The 19,241-nt window shown below is 42.6% G+C and overlaps 1 protein-coding gene across 3 annotated transcripts in view; it reads right to left on the minus strand.

The window, feature by feature from the left end:
• Positions 1-19,241, minus strand: part of LOC105919947 ((E3-independent) E2 ubiquitin-conjugating enzyme UBE2O) — a 52,588-nt gene that overhangs the window by 5,535 nt on the left and 27,812 nt on the right. For 2 of the 3 annotated variants that reach the window (XM_036129611.1, XM_036129613.1), the window contains exons 2-19: positions 18,690-18,749; positions 18,331-18,441; positions 17,868-17,965; positions 17,650-17,713; positions 14,367-14,510; positions 14,133-14,242; positions 13,826-13,976; positions 10,200-10,257; positions 9,938-10,097; positions 9,093-9,248; positions 8,448-8,602; positions 6,793-6,905; positions 6,588-6,716; positions 4,501-4,590; positions 4,098-4,422; positions 1,621-1,997; positions 1,365-1,545; positions 18-154 (exon numbers count right to left, since the gene is read on the minus strand). In XM_036129611.1, coding sequence (XP_035985504.1) covers positions 18-154; positions 1,365-1,545; positions 1,621-1,997; positions 4,098-4,422; positions 4,501-4,590; positions 6,588-6,716; positions 6,793-6,905; positions 8,448-8,602; positions 9,093-9,248; positions 9,938-10,097; positions 10,200-10,257; positions 13,826-13,976; positions 14,133-14,242; positions 14,367-14,510; positions 17,650-17,713; positions 17,868-17,965; positions 18,331-18,441; positions 18,690-18,749 — 2,619 coding nt within the window. The remainder of the gene's footprint in view (positions 1-17; positions 155-1,364; positions 1,546-1,620; positions 1,998-4,097; positions 4,423-4,500; positions 4,591-6,587; positions 6,717-6,792; positions 6,906-8,447; positions 8,603-9,092; positions 9,249-9,937; positions 10,098-10,199; positions 10,258-13,825; positions 13,977-14,132; positions 14,243-14,366; positions 14,511-17,649; positions 17,714-17,867; positions 17,966-18,330; positions 18,442-18,689; positions 18,750-19,241) is intronic. The other variant, XM_036129612.1, reaches the window with a different exon arrangement.

Genomic DNA, 19,241 nt, shown 5'->3' on the forward strand with positions numbered 1-19,241 from the left:
CAGGAAATCAGAGTCACCATGCGGTCCTCGAACGTTTTCACCATGATCCCGTCAGGCAGGGACGTAGCCAGCAGAGCCATTTCTTTTCTCACAGTGCTGAAAAACTTCTTTGCCTCTGCCGGCTGAAACTCCATCTTCTTAAACGAATGCGTGTCTGAAAGAAAAGGAGAAGATGAGATCGCCTGGGCAGAAATATGATACTGGAAAGGAAATAACTGAGCTCCCTGTCACAGGTAGCCTGTAAAAGTATTCACACCCCTTCAACTTCTTAACCAATAAACTCTGATGAATTCTACTGGACTTTGATGTGATGGGTCAACACTAAGCAGTGCCTATGTGTGAAGGGAAAGGACAGATAAAAACCTGAGAAGTCTGGCGGGTAATGTATTCAGCTCCTCTAGTAGAACCATCTTTCACTCCTAGTGTCGCTACAAACCTTTAGAGGTACGTCTCTACCAGCGTTACTTGGCCAGAGACTGACAGCTTCACATGTTCTTCTCTGCCTAATAGCTGAAATGGTCTCTTTTGTTATCTTGTAGCTTTGGCTGTTTAAGGGTCAGCTAGCAGCCTCTCACACGTTCCCTTCCTGAATCACTCATCCTCCCAGCAGCAGCTCAAGAACAGCATCCCACAGTGAGATTGGGCCACTGCCAAAAAGTTAAATGCTGTCTCATCTGAGCAGAATGATGTCTTCCACACGTTTGCTGGGTCCCTTACAGAACTTCTGCCATTTAAAACAGAACTCCTAATTTTCCCTAAAGACCCGATGCTGTCAGTGTTGTAGAGTATGGGTCCATCACATAAAGTCCCATTCAATCACGATAGTTTGTAGTCGTAATGTGCCAAAATGGGAAAAGGGTGTGAATTAGGGCTGGGCCTTTATCTTATCGTTTTATCAGTGAAAAAATTCTTATGATAAGAATTTGGGCTTATCTTGAGAAATATAAATTCCAATTAGTGATGTCTGAATGTTCTTCAGATCATTAATAAATAAATAAATTCAAAATAGAATTATATGTCGTTACTGTAAAAAAAAAAAAAAAAAAAAAAAAAAAATTAACATTTCTTTAGGCAACTTGTGTCCTGATGAAACATATTTCAAATTTTGTTTTAGTACATGTAGCATTGTTTTTATAAAGGACAGTATTTGTATTTATGGGGCTATAATTGACATGAAGTCACAGTTATCTGAAAAGACTTCATGAAGCCAGTAATAGTCTTATCACTTTTATCGTTATCACAATTAGACATTTAGAGTCCATACCGCCCACCCCTAGTATGAATACTTTTATGGGTACTAGTAGATCTAAAAGCAGTCTTACAGAACACCAGCTGTCTGACAGCTTTGTGTGTGGATCTCTCACCCGGTGCCCACTCCAGCACTGAGAACACCTCCCCCTTGGCACTGGTGAAGGTCACTCCTGGCTTTCCTCCGCTCTGTTGGCACAGCACCGGCGTGTCACTGAGGAACTCGCTGGGCCACTCCTGCCCACCCACCGGTGTCTGTGGCTCCTGCTGGGGCTTCTCCTCTCCACTCCTTTCAGCCTGAGAAGCAGCAGAAGCTTAAACACCTTCAGCCATCAGACGACGTCACAACGTCTCAGCGACGACGACGCCTACCTCGGTTCCCGCGCCTCCGCTGCCGACCGCCTCCACCACAGCTTCCATCTTCTCCTCCTCCACGATGGCCACGTTGTCCAGCGTCTTCCTCAGGTTCTCCTGCAGCTTTTTGATGTCGTCCAGGAAGCGCTTCTCCTTGGTGGGCTTCTCGGGCGCCGCTGGCGTCAGCGAAGTTGCTACGTTGGTGGTGGAAGCGGGCTCGGCGGAGGTCGGGGAGGTGGGCGAGCCGCCTGTCCACAGCTGCTCCACCGTCATGTTCTTTAAGCTCTCCAGGATCTTCAGCGCTTCTTTCAGCTCTCGGAAGCCTCGAGAGGCGCAGTCCTTGTTGGGCTTCTCCGCTCCGTTTACTGTTCCTCCTGGAGTCGTTCCTGCGTGGGCAGAGTTAAGAAGAATTTATGCTAATACTGAAAAAAAGGCAGAACCATGCAGCCGGCAGCTAAACCAGCGTAGCTCTACCTATTTAGGGCTCTTCCACCACAGAGATTCCTGTTCTCGACTGGTGCCGCAGAAGAACCAGTTAGCTTTTCCATCGTCCAAGAGCCAAGCAGAACCATGACGCCATCAATGCCTCTCTGATTTAACGTGTTATTATGTTTTACCACCCTACCTGCTGATGACAGACGTCCATCACAGATCTAGGTTTCTGCACTTCGGCTGAACTGGTGTTACATTAGCACTGCTGCTCTAACAGCAGCGGTGGATGGCCTGCCATGTTCTGTATTTATTTTAATGATGTGAGCATTGGAGTCAAATTGCTCGTTTTTAACCACAAACGTAGTGATTAAAGTTGATTCTGATTCTGACCGGCACCTGTTAAGCTCTGGATCCAGCCTGGTGGAACACGCCCCAAAAAATCTGAAGAACAGCCCAATAAGTAACGACAGCCGAGAAGCCATTACTGTTATTATCCATTAACACAGATTTATAAATCAGTTGATATGAGTCAACTAAAACAAACCGTGTTTTTCTGACCAGATAGTTAGTTGCCATCACTCATAGGACATATATACTTTTCTACTAGCTCCCAGTGATATGACAACTTATTTCTACTACAGGTGAGGGGACTGGAAGTGATAACTTTACAGCACTACAAACCAATCCAAGCTAACTGTGAGATCGGGGTAAAGGCAGACTTTCCAGGGGGCCAACGGCCCTCAACACACAGTCAGAGCTAGATTCAGACAGGGGTTTAGATTAAAGCACATTATGTGTTAGAATAGCCCAGTCAAAGTCCAGATCTACAGTATAAAACCAGTAGAGAATGTAATTAGATCAACAGCCATACACTGTCTTGCGCTTATCTGAGATTGAGTCGTGGGTCAACTTACCTGACTCCGCCAGATAGATTTGCTCCGCATATCCATCTGGAAACCTTCCGTTGAAGTAATTTTGGGAAGGGGCGAAAATACTGGTTAGCTGATTGGCCTATGTTGGTGATAGACGGGCCAAATAAACCAATCAGATTCGTCGTCGCTCTGTTACGAGCGACGACGAAAACACAACCACAAGCCAAGCTACTCTTGCTGCTGCAGGTAAAGGCTCGTTAGCTCAGCAAAGAAATACTCTGTAATTCCAATAAAACTTGCTCGATAGCCACGCTAGCGCTAGTTTCATCGGCTGAAGCCGCCATGTTCTTTAGACTGAACTGACGCGCTTCCCGTTGCGTCACACCTCAACCCGCCTCAAAGCCAACGCTGATTGGACGTTCGTTTGGTGAACGGCTCCAAATTTTCTTCAACGGAGAGTATCCAGACTGATCTGCGAGTGAAACCTTGAAACCTCGCGAGATCAGGATGGTCTCACGAGGCTATGGGTCAACAGGTCCAGGAGAGAAACCCAGACGTGCCTCTTCCCAGCGACACCTTCCTGCTCATTCTGGGAGATCCCAAGGTGTTCTCAGGCCAGACAGGATACTCTCCAATGGGCTCTGGGTCTTTACAGGGATCTCCCTGTAGGGGGCATCCTGATCAGATGTCCAAACCACCTCAACTGGCTCCTTTCCATACGGAGAAGCAGCGGCTCTACATTGAGCTCTCCCCTGATAACAGAGCTCCTCACCCTGCGTCTCCGGCTGAACCCAGCCACCCTCCTCCTGTGCAGGATCTCATTCGGTCAAGAGCCTTAACCTCATGACCATAAGTGATGGTTGGAACGTAGACGGACCGGTAAATCCAGAGCTTTGCTCTTCACCACAACAGACTGGAGCAGTGTCGGCATTACTGCAGACGAAAGCCCCAATCCGTCTGTCCATCTGTCATTCCAGCCTACCACCACCTGTGGACAGTCACCAAGATGCTTAAACTCCTCTGCTTGAGTCAAGGACTGACCCCCCCCCCCCCCCCCCCCCACACACACACACACACACCCCAACCCTGAGGAGGCAAGCCGCCTGTTTTCTGGTCGAGGACAGATCATATCAACGATAGTCTCACAACATTAATACAGCAGTAGCTAGAAACGTGATGTACGCTCCACACCTCCTGCAGACGATGGACTGGCCACGGCCACAGACGCCTCTCCCTCCTCTCCAGGGGCTCCTTTGGTGGGACTGGTCACATCAGGCTTGCTGCCCTCCTGTGGTGGGATGATGAACACCGAGGACCCAGTGGGTGTGGGGGTTGGAGTCACCGTGTAGGTGGCATCTGTGTTGTTGGCGTGGCTGTCGTCCTCGGTGGTCACGCCGTTGTCCGTCTCCCAGCTGTCGCTCTCGTCCTCCCACTCCTCTGTGGACAGGACGCTGCTTGTGTCCTCCACAGAGTCATAGTCGGTCTCCTCGATCTCAGACTCCACGTTGTAGAGGTGCTGCGAGAGTCAGACCGTAAGCAAGGCTCTTACATGCAGCTAAAAGAGTGAATCCAGCGTTAACAATTGAAGGTTTACTTGTGGCAGGACGATGGTTTTGGAGTTGTCGGCCCACACAACCTCAACTTTACTGCTCACATCCACCCGGGACACCTGGCCCACTGACGTCTGGAGGCGGGAACATTAACAGAGAGAAGGGTCAACAGACACACTGGTAGAGCCTGCAGCATCACTGGTACTGACAGCTTATCTCAATACCCAAAACTTCAGCAACTTCACTGACTCAATTTCTTTTTCTACATCATTTACACACAGCGATACATTTCAAGCCTTTTTTCTGGTAGTTTTGATGATTACAGCAAACAGTCAATGAAGATTCAAAATGTACTTTCCTAGAAAAGGACCAATAAAAAACATGAATACAGAAACTTTAGGTTACTAAAAAGTCAATTCATGTGCCATCAGTATGTGCACTCAGTACTTGGCTGGACCTCCTTTGCACCAATTACTGCATCAATGTGATGTGGCATGGATGGGATCAGCCTGTGCTTCTGCTGAGGTGTTCAGGAAGCCCAACCTGACTGTCACCAGATGGATTTGGTTCTGCAGAGCTCCACACGGCTCCACACATCCATCTGGACTCGCTGCCATTGGGAGGGATTTCAATACCACATAAAACGGACGAGCCAATCAGGAGCGGCGGGCAGGATTTCCGTAGATAAGACGAATCAGAGAAGCGACCGTTTAGAATCAGACAACAATGGCGGCTCACAGCGAGGAATCTAGTGGTAACACTGATGCTGCTATTTCATCAGTGTTGTCAAATCTACTGAATATTAACTCTTTAAAAAAACACCAGAGAACAGCTTTGAAGGCTTTTGTTAGTGGAAATTATGATTTTGATGTTGGTTTTGATGTGAGTGGTTGAAGCAGCACGTGAGTAAAGATAAAGGACAAGTGGTTTATCCAAACATATGCAAGGGTTTTTGCTAAGGCGCTTCTTTGGATGTGTGGAGCTCGGAGGAACTACATCCATCTGGTGAGAGTCGGGTTACAGGAAGCCCAAATTGCTTTAAATGCAACCTTCAGGTTATTTGCGTTTAGGTTGGTGTCTCTCATCTTCCTCTTAACAGTCCAGAGATTATCTACTGGGTTCAGGTCAGGCCAGTTTGCTGACCAATCCAACACAGTACCACCAGGGTCATTGAAGCAGCTTTTGGTACCTTAGGCAGTGTGGACCGGTACCAAGTCCTGCTGGAAAATTAAACCAGCATCTCCATGGAATTTGTCACCAGGAGGCATGACGGCTCTAAAATGTCCTGGTAGACAGCTCCATTGACTGGACTTCAGAAAACCCAGTGGACCAACACCAGCAGAGGACGACAGCCTGAATCATCACGGACTGGAAACTTCACTCTGGACTTCATTCAGCTTTCTTGTCTCTCCATTCCTCCTCCAGAGTCTAGTGCTGTGATTTTATAAATGAACCACTGAGCAGGTCCAGTCCATTTTGTCCTGAGCTTCTGAAATCTCTGGTTGAAGAGTGGCTTTAACACAAATTATATTGTAGGTCATGTCCTGGATACATGTGGTTCATGGCGCTCTGAGGCCAGCTGCAGTCCTCACCTCAAGATCCCCCAAACTCTTGAATGGACTTAGCTTTACAACCCTCTGAAGGTTGCCGTTAGTCTCGTTGCTTCTGTATCCCACTTCTTCCTTCAAACTAACTTTCTGTTAATATGCTCCCTGAAAAGCCAGCTAGGATCTTTTGTGAACTTTACCCTCCAACAGAAATAAACATGAAATATATCACTCTGTGTAAAAACTCAATACATTGAGCTTAACTGAAATACTGAAATAATTTACCTTTATGATGATATTCTTACTTACTGATGTGCACCTGAATACAACTTGCATTAAATATGAGTTTCTGTTAAGAGATCCAGCGTCAGACTTGCTTGGAAAGATGATAGTAGCCTAAGATCGCTGACACTAGGCTGAGTAAGTCTGAAGAGCTAACAGATAGCTGGATGATTTTACTTCCATACAAGGAGGCTAGTGTCTTTATCTACGCAGAAGCGTAACTCGTGTTCACACATTATGCTTTCAGAACCTGCCAAGCTCAGATCCAGCAGGTCCAATCACATCTGAGAGGCTGTTTTCACCTCGTTCTCACAGTCGTTCTGCCCGTTCTCAGAGTTCCATATCCTGATAACGATGTCTGCCGTGCGGAAATGGAAATCTGGATGATCTGCGATGTCGTACACACTGACGTCCTCCTCCACACCGATAACCTAACGGCAGAGAAAAACGTTCTCAAAGGTTCTTTTCTCATCTCCATCAGTGATATTGTTGGCTCCTCCGACTTACCTCTACATCGTCCCCCGTGGAGTTCAGTTTGATCCACCTAACCACACATGTTCTGCCCTTGTGATCGCCAGACTGGATCACACCGTATACTCCTGGATCCTGCAGGGCTTGGGCTGAAGGCAGTATCCGTACGCACATGGAGCCAGTTCAGGGGTCGGAGCAGAGGACAAACACAGACAACACGTATAGATTATAAGGAACAAAAAGAAATCTACTTCCCTAAACTAATGTTACAACCTAAAATGTAGTAGAATGGTGCCATCTCTATGATGGCGTCATGTGAATAAAATTACCCAGAATGCACAGAATTGATGTTCATCTGGTATGTTAGCTGATACCTTAAGAAGAAGCACAACAGCAGCAACATCTCTCACCATTCATACCTTAACTCTGTGGTTCTCACCTCTGGTGGAACCTGAGCAGCCTTTACAGTCCTCACAAGAACATCTGGGATGAGTTTATTACAATATAAAAAGTGGGGCGTTGAGGGAAAGAACATTCCTCCAAACAGAAGAGCTGCTCATGTGCACTTTCTCGGTGGAGAAAACGTAAAACTAAAGAGTGAGGTGGACAGTAAACCAGTAGCAGGTGCTGGTGGCAACATTTCCACTTTATACTGGGAGTTTAACAGCAAACCTAAACCTGATCCAGGTCCAAGATTGAAACGCAGGTGGATTTACCAACCAGGTGACAGGCTAACTGCTGTAATAGATACAAGCTGATAACAACGATTCTCTATATTTGGTCATTTCCAACACTTTGACAAACATGTTCACTGGAGAAACATTGCAGACAAAAATCTTGAAATGCTAATAAACTATTTATTACTGCGGTTATCACTACCTTTTATGAAGAAGGCAGACATTTTGGATTTTGAGGTTAGGATTGGTGAAAAACCTCAGACTTTCCCAGCTGGAGCTCAAACTCCAAAAGAACTTTGAGTTAATCGTTTTAGCTTGAACCTGGGAAACTTTCCACTTCTGGGTTGAAAGAAACACATACTTCATCTGTTTCCTTTACCCAGTTGCCAATAGATAACTTTTTTCTATTTTTGTTATTGTGTCAGACAAAAAGTCTGAGTCCTTTAGTGGTACAGTGATATTAAGGAAAACTTGGTTTTTACTTTGCTGGTGCTCGTTATAAAAAGTTTGCGAGCCGTCAACCTGCATAGCCGAGCACCAAGTGGAAAGTAGAGTTTTCTCATCATTTTCAGCAGTGCAGCCACAGGAAGCTAGTTTGGTAATGGGGATTTGATGCAGCAGGGACTCACTGTCAGTAGAACAGTATCACATTAAATGTGCATTTAAACTTCTACCTCTAAAGGTAAAACAACGAGGGCAGCAGTCATTAGGTGCACTGTGAACCGCAGGAACTATGAAATCTGCTGATATATGAAACATGCAAAACATGCAAAGCAAACAATCTAATGGTGTACTTCTATAGCAGGACTTTTTTTATCCTAATATCCAGTGTATTTGACTTAAAAACGTCTGAAATAGTTTGATGCCACAGTCTATTGATGGGATGTCTCAACATTATTTTCTCCAGTTACAGAGACAAGCCTGGTATCATTTCAGCCATTGATCAACATACAGTAGGGACAAAGGAACCTGAAGGAGAAAAGGCACAAAAAGCAGACAATCGTTCCAACTCACGTCGTTTGTCTACCACAAAATCTCCAGGGCAGAACTCGTGGCTGTCCAGGTGCTGAATGGGGATGAGCTCGTTTGACCTGATCCCCTTCTCCACCCGCCCATCCTTCCACATCACATCAGCTGTGGTCTTTGTTGATACAACTTCCACCGCCACCCTGACGGAGCAACAAACAAAAAAAAAAGATGGAACACATTTTTACATTTGAAACATTCAAAATGGTTTAATTTTCCCCGTTCCTTCCAGCATGTTGGCACACCGTGGGGAATGTCTTTGAGAAAGATGATATGCTGCAGTTTCATCTCAGCCAATAAAAAGTACAAGTATACCCGAGTGATTGGACATTTAATCCTCAGAATGTTTGAACATTGACATCAGCTGCTTATTACAGTCTCATCGACAGTCATAATCTTCCTGTTGTGAGCTAAAAAAAAAAACTAATTTCATAATAAGCATCCATGTAGTTCTGCCATTTGTAACTTTAATGTCAACCACCCAAACACAAGCAGGACTGTAGACATGTTTTTTCAGAAGAACAAACAGAAAGAAACCGGCTATTTCCATGAGGATGGGATCCTGAGAGTGATCAGATGGACACACTGACGGGAGATTCAAAAGGCAGAGAATTAAAATTCATGAGAACCCACCGGTCTCCGCGCTTGAACTCGCGGGAGAACTTGGTCCTCTTCTTTTTGTGCTTCCTCTTCAGGTTGCGAATGGACAGCGGGATGCTTTTCTTGCGGTTGGTCCCCAGGCCGCCGCTCTGGGAGGAGGCGGTGGAGCTGGCAGATGACGTGAGAGAGCTGGAGCCGGGCAGTGAGAGTTTGTTTGTTAACTCATGATCCTTGGCTTAGAAATGTCAAACAACATTAGGAAACTACAACAAAATCTGCGTGTTGAATTGTTCGAGCTTGATTCAGTTCGTATGACAGAAATGGACAGAGAAATTTCACAGACATTCATGAAACTTCAGAAAACAAAAGTCTACATCTAATAAGGAACTCAACAAGATCTACTGTTAAAATAATTATTTAGAGGCTGAAATGATATATTTGACGTTCTTTCTGAGTTGACAGGATTACTTGAAATTTAAATAAGAATTAGTGACATAAATTGATAAATAAAAAAACAAGATTATCTATGCAGAGTCCTTGCATCAACACACATCTGTCCAAACTTCTTTGGTGTTGGTTAAACACACACAGTGAAAATAACAAGGCTGGTTTTCTTCTAAGCTAAACTATTGGTTTCTGCATTTTTGGGCAGTTTACTGAATGACAGATTTTTTAAATGTAAGACGCCCTAAACAAAAACAAAGCAGCTATTTGGGTTTGAATTTTTAAGCAGATAACGACGGCTTTTAAACTAAATATTGCCATCTGTATCCCCCCCCGGCTCTGACTTCCTTCCAGAATACACTACCACTGCAAAATGGTTACTACTATTTAATCTATTTTTCTATTCAGATTTTTTAAACTGACTGTAAACAAACCTGGTGTCATCAGTGTCCTCTGCACCTTCGTCATCTGCATCCTGCTCCCCGAGTTCAGCCGTGCCGTCGTTGGTGCTCTTGGTTTCCATGGGGTTCTGCGCCGGCATCAAAGGCCCGTTGTTCAGATGAGACGGGTCCGTCTGCTCCGTTTTGTGCTCGCCTAGTGGAAAGCAGAGGTGCTGTTAGGATTTAATAAAGAAATAAGGGCTTTATAAGGCTCATCTGTGTTTGACGTTTTCCTCTCCAGACAGCTGCTGGGTACCTTGGAAGTCAGCATGCTCCGTCTTCCTGCCAGACTCCTTTTTGAAAACCCGTTTTAGCTGCGGCAGAAGAACACAGTGAGAGTTTGAAAGATTGCTAAACAAGTCCTGTAGAGTAACAGAGACGGGAACCCAAGTTTAACACTTAGACTTGATGTTTGGGCTTTCAGTTTCATGAGCATCTCATGTAATCAGAGGAATTAACCTCCTGAGAACATCTTTGACAGGGATGTACTTATTGCTAGTGTCGGTAAGGCTGGTCAATTAAACTCTTTGTTCAATTTGAGTTCTGCCTGCAAACGTTAAAAAAAACAACATAAAAAAAATGTTCCGTAATTTTATTATGGTATAAATTGCTTTTCATTGCAATGCTCCTTATTTGGGTGTCTAAATCTAGAATGTAAACTGTAAGCTATCTATCCCAGAAAGGGAGCGGAAATCAATAAAGATATTTGGCAAAAATCTAAATAAATGTATGATATCTTTCAAAAGCTGCTTTGATGTGCAAGAAAATACATTTGTTCAAAATAACTGTCTTATTATTTGTGACAATTGGTAATTTTCTTATATTTTTTTATTATCTAATTTGTAATATAATTAAATTAATTAAAAATAACTTTTTAGATAATTTAATAAACAGTAAATAGCCATTTTCTCCTTGTTGTTTTATTGTTTTGAATTCCAACCACACTGTTGAGTTTATTATTCTATAGAAAATCCTACATTTCAACATGTATTTTGTTGGTCATTTAAAGGGAAGATTAAACAAGAATGTGACACAAGAGTCCAACACAGAAATTCTTTTTCTAAATGATCATTTCAGGTAATCGGATTTCACATTTTTCTCTCCCCGAACACACCTAGCAGACAGAGACAGATCAATGACTCTGCCGTTACAAAGTAGCAGCTTTATAATAACCTCCACTGACGGGTCTTGCACACTCAGGTCTGCATCAGTTGACTTAAGGTGAGGGAAAACATCAACCTCAACATTACTATTTTTTCATTATAAAGATGGCTTCAAGTCAAAGACACTACCAGTTCTTCAAAGTAAAAGCATGTGTTTGGAAACACTTCATCACTCTTGGCACATTGCGCCTCCTTCTTGATTTTGTAAAACCATTGTGCACCTTGGTGCATGACCTGTTTAAACAAAGGTTTAAAAGTAGATTTAGTACAATTTTCTGATATTCAGGAAAGACCATCACACTCAGAGTGAGCAGAAAAGCCTTTAAACCCCATAAAGATCATCATGGGTTAAAATTATTCGGAAATTCTACATCAGGTGTTGAGATATGTCTACCCTTTTTCTTTCAACATGAATATATGTTTGTCAAATGCCACAGTTCTTAAACATATATCTTAGTATTGAAATTAATGTAAAACAGTTTATAACAGTCTTTAAATATTTGGAGGAAAATGGTCTTATGTTTGTGTTTATAATCCTAGCCAGGTCTAATAAGAAAAACAAAGTTAAAGTCAGAATATATGATGTATATCCACTGAGCAAAATTTCCATTAGTTATAATAGGATCATTTGACAATCCCCAACAGAGGACTTTCTGAGCCCAAAACCAAGACCGAATCTTTAGGATTAGACATATTTTGGGACACTATTTTGTTTTTCTTCTAAAAATCAAACAAAAAAACCCCAGCAAAATAATAATAATTTACAGCACAAAATGCAGAATTAAAAAAAGATCAATTCTTCAACTAAAACTACTTCAGAGTATTAAATAATCATCTTAATAAACTAATAAGGATCTTTGTAAACTGGTGCAACATTTGTAATGAGGGTCCAGGAGGAGTTTTCTAGTTCTCTTATTGTTTGCCTGGTTGCATAAACCTCTGAGTAAATTGTGCATCTACCATGTCTAGGAAACTGTAGAACTGTACTGAGCTGATTCAGAGTTAAACTTGGTAGCTTCAATCCTTTTGTAGTCGCTGGTTTTTAAGGCCGCATATGAGTTAACTTATGGTTTTATTTAGTGGTGTAATGTTTTTTATTTTTTATGTTTTTAACTTTGAATTATTGGTGTAATGTGTAATTATTGTGTGCAGCACTTTAGCCAACAGCAGTTGTTTGTAAAAGTGTTGTAAAGAAATCTATTTGATTACAAAACCCTTATGTTTCACATCTGGGAAAGTCAACAGGCAAACGATGGCCTACTTGGAGGTCGTTCACAATTTTTAGGAATGTAATGCATCAAACCTTGTCTACTATGTAGAAAACATAGCTCAAAAAGAATATATGAATAACCTATATCACTCACAATCGCATGGGGTGTTTTGTGACATCTGTGGTTTAGTTGTGTAACGTCCCATTGCCTTAAACGCACCACTCACAGAGCAACCGCTGTGTTTCGAAAGCATGCGCACTCGTTTTTTAAGGGAACTTCAGCAGTTAGCTAAGCAGTTTTTCACAGTGGTTACGTGTCGTTAAAACTGATCAAAATAACGTGACACAGCTACTATCCTATTGATTTTATTTGGGACCCGTTTCAACATGCAGGAAGCCGTGGGGCGGCCTTCCAGCTCACGTAGTGTCCAGAACAGCAGCTGTAAAAACCGGCCAAAGCAGATCCACAGAACGCGGGGAAGAGGCTGCTCTCAGAAACGGGCCGAAAATGCTGAAAATTGTGAACAACCCCTTACATTTTATTTCTTCATGTTCTTCCTTTAACTGATTAAAACTTCCCCAAATAAACACTCAGCAATGAGTTGCCCTTTAGGTCACCGGGGTGTCATATCATTTTTGTTTTTAATACAGTAGCTTGAATCTACAGAGCTCAGAACAACATAACCTCTCCACTGTCGCTTCATGCATGCTCAGTATGAGGGATTGCTGCAAAGCCATGGCCAAGGCAGACGACTGTCCACTGTGGCTCTACGCTCTCTCATGAGGAGTGAATGCTGCTTGGAGAGACTTGATGCAATCTGCTGGGTTTCCTTAGAGAGGAAACGTTTTGACCAATCTGTATGATTTGATTGAATTTGACTGTAAAGTGCCTTGAGATGACGTGTTGTGAACTTCAAAACGGAGTGCTCCCAGCGCCTCTCATCTTTACAAATGTACACATAAACATGTAACATATGTGAGAAGCAGACAGCATGAATCTGTGTCGGGATGGTGAGATAAATCCAACTCTGAGTCGGAGAGGCGAGAGACAGTTCTGACTGCGTTCAGGTGTCGTGCCAAAGTTATCCCTGACAGTAATTGTATCCTGTGAGTTGGAAGCCCAGGAAGAGAGCATCCAGTTGACTGTGCTGCAGTCAGTGCACGCTGCATTAATCATTGGTTTTGCAGGCAATGTTGATTCTCTCCTGTAGGCACAGTGTGGGGGGACAGATCGGATCGCTATGAATCTGGGGCGAGGCGTCCATTCAGTTTGCTTTTTTCTTTGTGATGTGCATTTGTGGTGAAGATCAAAGGGAGTTAGTATTTGAAATATTTACAGGGTCTCTAACAGCCTCGAGCTAATTTTCCGAGGCCTAACAATACGAAGCAGAGACCAAGACCGGGAAAAAAACGGTCTTGAGGTCAACACAGGTGCCATCCATCCCTGATAACATGATTTTAGCCTCCATCAAACATGGATAGGACACGGAAGCAAAAATGGAACCGTACCTTTCTGGCAATTGGATCCTCTGGCAGGAAATGGGCCCCTTCTGGTCCATCACAGGTCATGCATGTGGCACTGCCTTTGGCAGGGATGATGTACAGAGCCCTTTCTCCCAGCTCCCTTTGGGTGTGGTCATAGTAGCCCAGGCGCCTCACCCTGCAACCAATCAAGCGATGGCTTTGCTCAAATGTAACACAATCACGCATAATCCACACCTCTCCTTAAAATGCTCTCTGATAATATCTGACATCCATCCAAACCTGCAGCTACAACACAACAAAATGGAGCAAGGCGGGGGACCCAGTCACTGACCTGTGAAGGTTTTCCTCTGTGATGGTGGAGGGAGGTGGAAACACGCTGTCAGAGCCTTTAGGAGAATAGCTCTTGGTGATCCACGTCACTTTCAGCTCCACCACTTTCACCTGAGAGAAGCACAAGACTCCACCTCAGGATTTAAACAGTAAAACAGGCACAAATACATGTACATTGGACATATTATATAGACTTCTTTTTTTGTTTTACAAAAAAAACTAACTGGGCTCTTACCTCTTCCACTACCACCCTAAACTTGCACTTCCTGCTAAGGACAGGTTTGACCCCTGACAGCCACTGTACATTAGAGAACACTTTAGCCGGTCCGATCAGGACTTGGCCTGGGTAGAAGCCGTACGCCTCGTCAAAGAACAAACCCTGGAAAAGAAACAGCATAGCAGCAGCAGATGAACAAAAAGCAATAAATTCACCTGACTTTTCATAGCTTTACTTCTAGAGGAATGGCTTCTTCCTCAACGAGGAAGAAGCCATTCCTCATCTAATTGTTTAAACAGATAAAAGTGACACCTTAAGGTATCTGGAAATTGTAACCAAGGATAAACCAGACCTGTTTAAGGTCTACATTTCTCTTTCAGAGATCATGGCTGATTTCCTTTGGATTTTTCCATGGTGTCGAACATGGAGCAGCCAAGACAACTTTATTTATAAAGCACTTTAAAAACAGCAAGCACCGACCAAAGTGCTGAACAAAAGGAATGGATGATTTAAAATAAATAAAAACATTGAAATTCAGAACAAATAATAAGAAATAAATTTAAAGTGGAAATAAGATAAAGTAAAAGTAGAAACATGAAATACAACAAACAAGAAGAAAATAATAGTAAAAAAAATTATTAACACCTTAAAAGCCAAAGATAAGAGCTGGGTCTTGAGAGCAGATTTAAAAATTTCTATTAAAGAACATTAAAACCACATCATCTCATCATTTGGACTTTCTCAATTTGTTAAAGCAGCACCGTGTCTAGCAGCTCCACTAGGGGCGCTAGACTTGGAACTTCCAGACTTGGTCCCCCTGAAGGCAACTGGCAAAATTAAACAGCCCGTCTCCGTGTTTTGGAATCTGATAGCAGACCAGTTTGGAGCAGCAGATTGAGAAGTCATGGAGTTACTTGTAAAGACAAGGTTATATTCACCCTTTAGATTAAATCCTACATCAGAGAACCAAAAATATGTTTGATCAGAGGTCCGTTCTTCGTACGTTGCTTAAAACATCCGAGATCAAATGACACATCCAAGATGATTTCATCCGGCTAATCATGATCCGGCTAACTGGGTTCTTCGAACACACCTGCTGTTTATGATTAGTATGGCTGGATTGAGTTATCTGAGACAACTGCGCATTCATGCGTTTGTTTAAAAGGGGAAATGTATCGATAGTAGAAACAATGATCAGCAGCGCTGCTATTGGCTGTTCAGCATGGCCAAAGAACGGCCACAGTTTTTCTCCCAGCAGAACACCAGCTTTTAATGGAAGGTTATGCCGAATTTGAGTCATTAATTAAAACGACAGGGAACACCTTAAAGTCTGCCAAAGCCAGGAGAGAGGGCTGGCAAAAAGCAGCAGACAAATTAATGCGTAAATACTGTCCATGGTAGATGTTTCTATCACTTTCTACAGTATGAATTTTTGCATTTTAATAATTTCATATTTACTTTGTTCTTTTATATCAGAGCCTCCACAGAACCCACTAGAACATGGGGACAAGTAAAAGTGAAATACAAGAATATTCTACAAAATGGTAGCCTTTAATTATTATACTTTATTTTAAAAAGGCACTTGTTATGTCAAGAGATCCAAATTTCAGTGTCATTCCTTAGAGACGGGAAGTAAAGGACACGTGCAAACTGGGAATTTTAACAAAAAAAATCTTTATCCATAAAAAATGAAAATCTTCCTTTTCCAAGTCATCCACAGTTTACACGGTCAAAAACTGTATTGCTCCGTGGCTAGATAATCCATCCATAGTTTTTTATAATACAATATACGGCTCGACAGGAAGCAAGCCTTTCAAAGTAAACTAAACTTAAAATGGCCCGAACAAATCTTCTAACTGAATATGATAAAAATAAAAAGCAAACTATCATACAAATAACTTAAATATTTTAGATTTATGGCTCTAACATCACTTTTTCCTCTTTAAAAGCCACTGTTAAATGATGTGCTTGTCTGTTTATAACAGCCACCAAGAAAAATCTCTCTACAATTACACTGTCGCGCTGTGCTAAAGGATCCTGTCTATTGCGCAATACGCGATTAATTCGAAAAACTCTGCAAATTATTCTTGCACCTTCCGCAACAGGTTGCTGTCGTAAAAATGGACGACATAGCTACGGCAGACTTCACTATCTCCTCCGCTTCTACAGCCGTGATCTAATCTTGTTTACATGAAATAAGCCTGCTCTGGAGCAGGCTTAAGCTGGCGAACATGTTGCTATGACAACAAGTGCAGGATGTCTTTCGAAGAACCAAACGATCCAGGATCATGCCAAATCGTCAACAATGAAATCCTGCTAACTGAGTTAGCGACGTACGAAGAACGAACCCCAGGTAGGTGTTGTATCTGTTTTGCTTTGTTGTCACAGCACTCTGAAACCCAGAGCGGTGCTCTAGGTCACATGACCCATTCAGTGACAGATCCGAACCTCTGAAGTTACACAGACGAGTTTTATAGAAGGGCTTCATATTGACTTGAAAAATCTGTTTTTCATTAATATATCTCAAATTAACCTAATACGTGGATCAAAACTTACACTATTTTTAAAATGGTTAGCAATCTTGGTCTGTATAAAAATTTAATAATACTTTATAGTAATACTTTACTATATTTTAATTAGAAATAGTTTTGACAATTCTAACTAGCCAAATACAGGAAAGGATTTGTCTGATTCATTGCCAGACAGTAAGAATACATTTTAACATTTTTATACAGCGCATGTATGTCGGGCTTCAGTTGTTCCTCAATAACTATATAGAACAAATTGACAAGCTGGCAAAACTAAACTGAAAAGAAAAATAAATTTACTTTCCCACGGGAGACCAAAACATTTTCATGCTGGCCTTTAGAACAGCAGCAGCTTCAGGACAAGTCCAATCCCACACTAATTATCCATTTCATGGTCCAAACCATTTCCCATCAGCAGGTAAATAGCGAATAATAAACACTGCACAGAAAAGACACGGAACGCTTCTTATTTTTCTACTTTGGCTCCAAAGAACATCACCGTAGGGAAAACAAAGACTCTTTAGGAGCCTGTCACAGTAAGAGCTGTCTGAAAGCACTGATTTGTTTAAATCTTGCTTTAAAGCTTCTTTTGGAAACTTCTTTAGCTCAGGAGACACTGAATCCCCGCCTTAAAGCAAATGAGGTGACTTTTTCACAACACCAACATTCAAAACAGCCCATCTCTGCGCATCACTGTCTTCACTGCTGCTCAGAGGCAACATAATGGGAAGCAAATTAAAGCCCAGGTGACAGAAAAGCTCACGGCTACATACCGAGTCACTGACATGTGGACAGACATCGTAAAGCTTGGCACCGTCTTCCACGCTCATGGAGCATCTGGAGGGAACCAGAGAAGAGGATCATGGGCTGATATTTCACTGGTGTGGCAGTCATCAATCCACCTTCATTTACTCACACATTCTGAGCGACGGCCACATGGAGCTACCACACACTAATGCCACACTCATGCATGCACACACACACAGTCTACCTGGCTCCATTTGAAAGCTTGAGGATGATGTGATTGGTCAGGTCGTAGACTTTGCCCAGCCAGAAGTCGTAGGCGATGTAGTCGCCGTACATAAATGACTGGAAGGAACACAAACGCAGACAGTTTTCCATCTTCCATAGAAGGAACAGGGGAGGTTTACAGGCCACACCTTCCACATGCTCCACTTTGCTCATTTTACAGATAAATCTAAATTATCTAAATACTCAGAGTTAACTTTCTAAGTAGATTTTACACTTTGAAGATTAAATTGGACACAAAAATGTAAGGAAAAAGTTTTAAAACTATCAAAACTACGTTCCTGCATATATGCGCACACACTTGGTTTTACCTTGTTCAATTTAACTAATCAGTAATAAAGCAAGACAGACATACTGTGTTAAAATAACAGGGCACATGTAAGTATGGAGGTGATGTAGTTGCAGAGTAAAGTCACTGCTCTTACCCAGATGTGCTGCAGGTCTTTGCTGTTTACTGGGTACAGGACACAGTTTGTTCCCACAAACTTCACAGCACACTCGATATCGATGTTAGTCACAATACCACACTGGTTGTCCTGAAACAGAACAGACACAGAAACACCTTCCTGTTATGCAAATGATTATGCCAGGAAATCAGAGAGCCTCCCTTTGCTCCTCTGGAAGTGACTCGTTCCAAGGATATTCCAGTCATGTGCGGTGCAGCAAATGGAGCGCAGCTCTGAGCAGTGGCATGACTGGCAAAACGAAGGAGCTAATTGGAAAAAAGTACAGAAACATACAGAATTGAAGTGCAACAATTAGGTAAAAAAAGGAATTCACTTACAGCAGAGTTATTCCTTCGCACAATGTCTCTAATGACGATAGACCGGTCTTCAAGCTTCAGCTGTGAAAGAGAGAACGAAGACAGAAAACCAGAGGACGTTAGCAAAGCTGGTGAGGCTTCAGCTTCAAGAGATTCACCTCAAAGCTGCAAAACGCAGATCAAACTGGATCTACGCTTTTCCTTAAAAACTACAGATAAGAACCCTGCAGATCTCCAATAAGCAGTGGAGAAGCATTTCCTGTAGTTTCTGCTTCAATATTTCTACACTTGGATGTTGGCAGCGGCACAGATTTGGTTCGTCACACCAGCAAGCTCAGAGATTAGGTGACCTCTGATGGTAGCCAAAGAATTTTCCTGTGCAGAAACACCTTTCAATGAGCCAGCAGATGGAGGAGTGAAAACAATACGTTTAACAATTATTCAGCTTGCTGAAACAACATCCTTACTGTTTTATTATTGTGCTTTTACGGCCAGTAAAGAGACCGACGGGTTGACCATGAAACAACTACCAAGTTCTCAGCGGGAGACCCTGTAAACCTCAGGCATAATGTT

The sequence above is a fragment of the Fundulus heteroclitus genome, unplaced genomic scaffold (assembly GCF_011125445.2).
Source record: "Fundulus heteroclitus isolate FHET01 unplaced genomic scaffold, MU-UCD_Fhet_4.1 scaffold_192, whole genome shotgun sequence".
Taxonomy (NCBI): Eukaryota; Metazoa; Chordata; class Actinopteri; order Cyprinodontiformes; family Fundulidae; genus Fundulus; species Fundulus heteroclitus.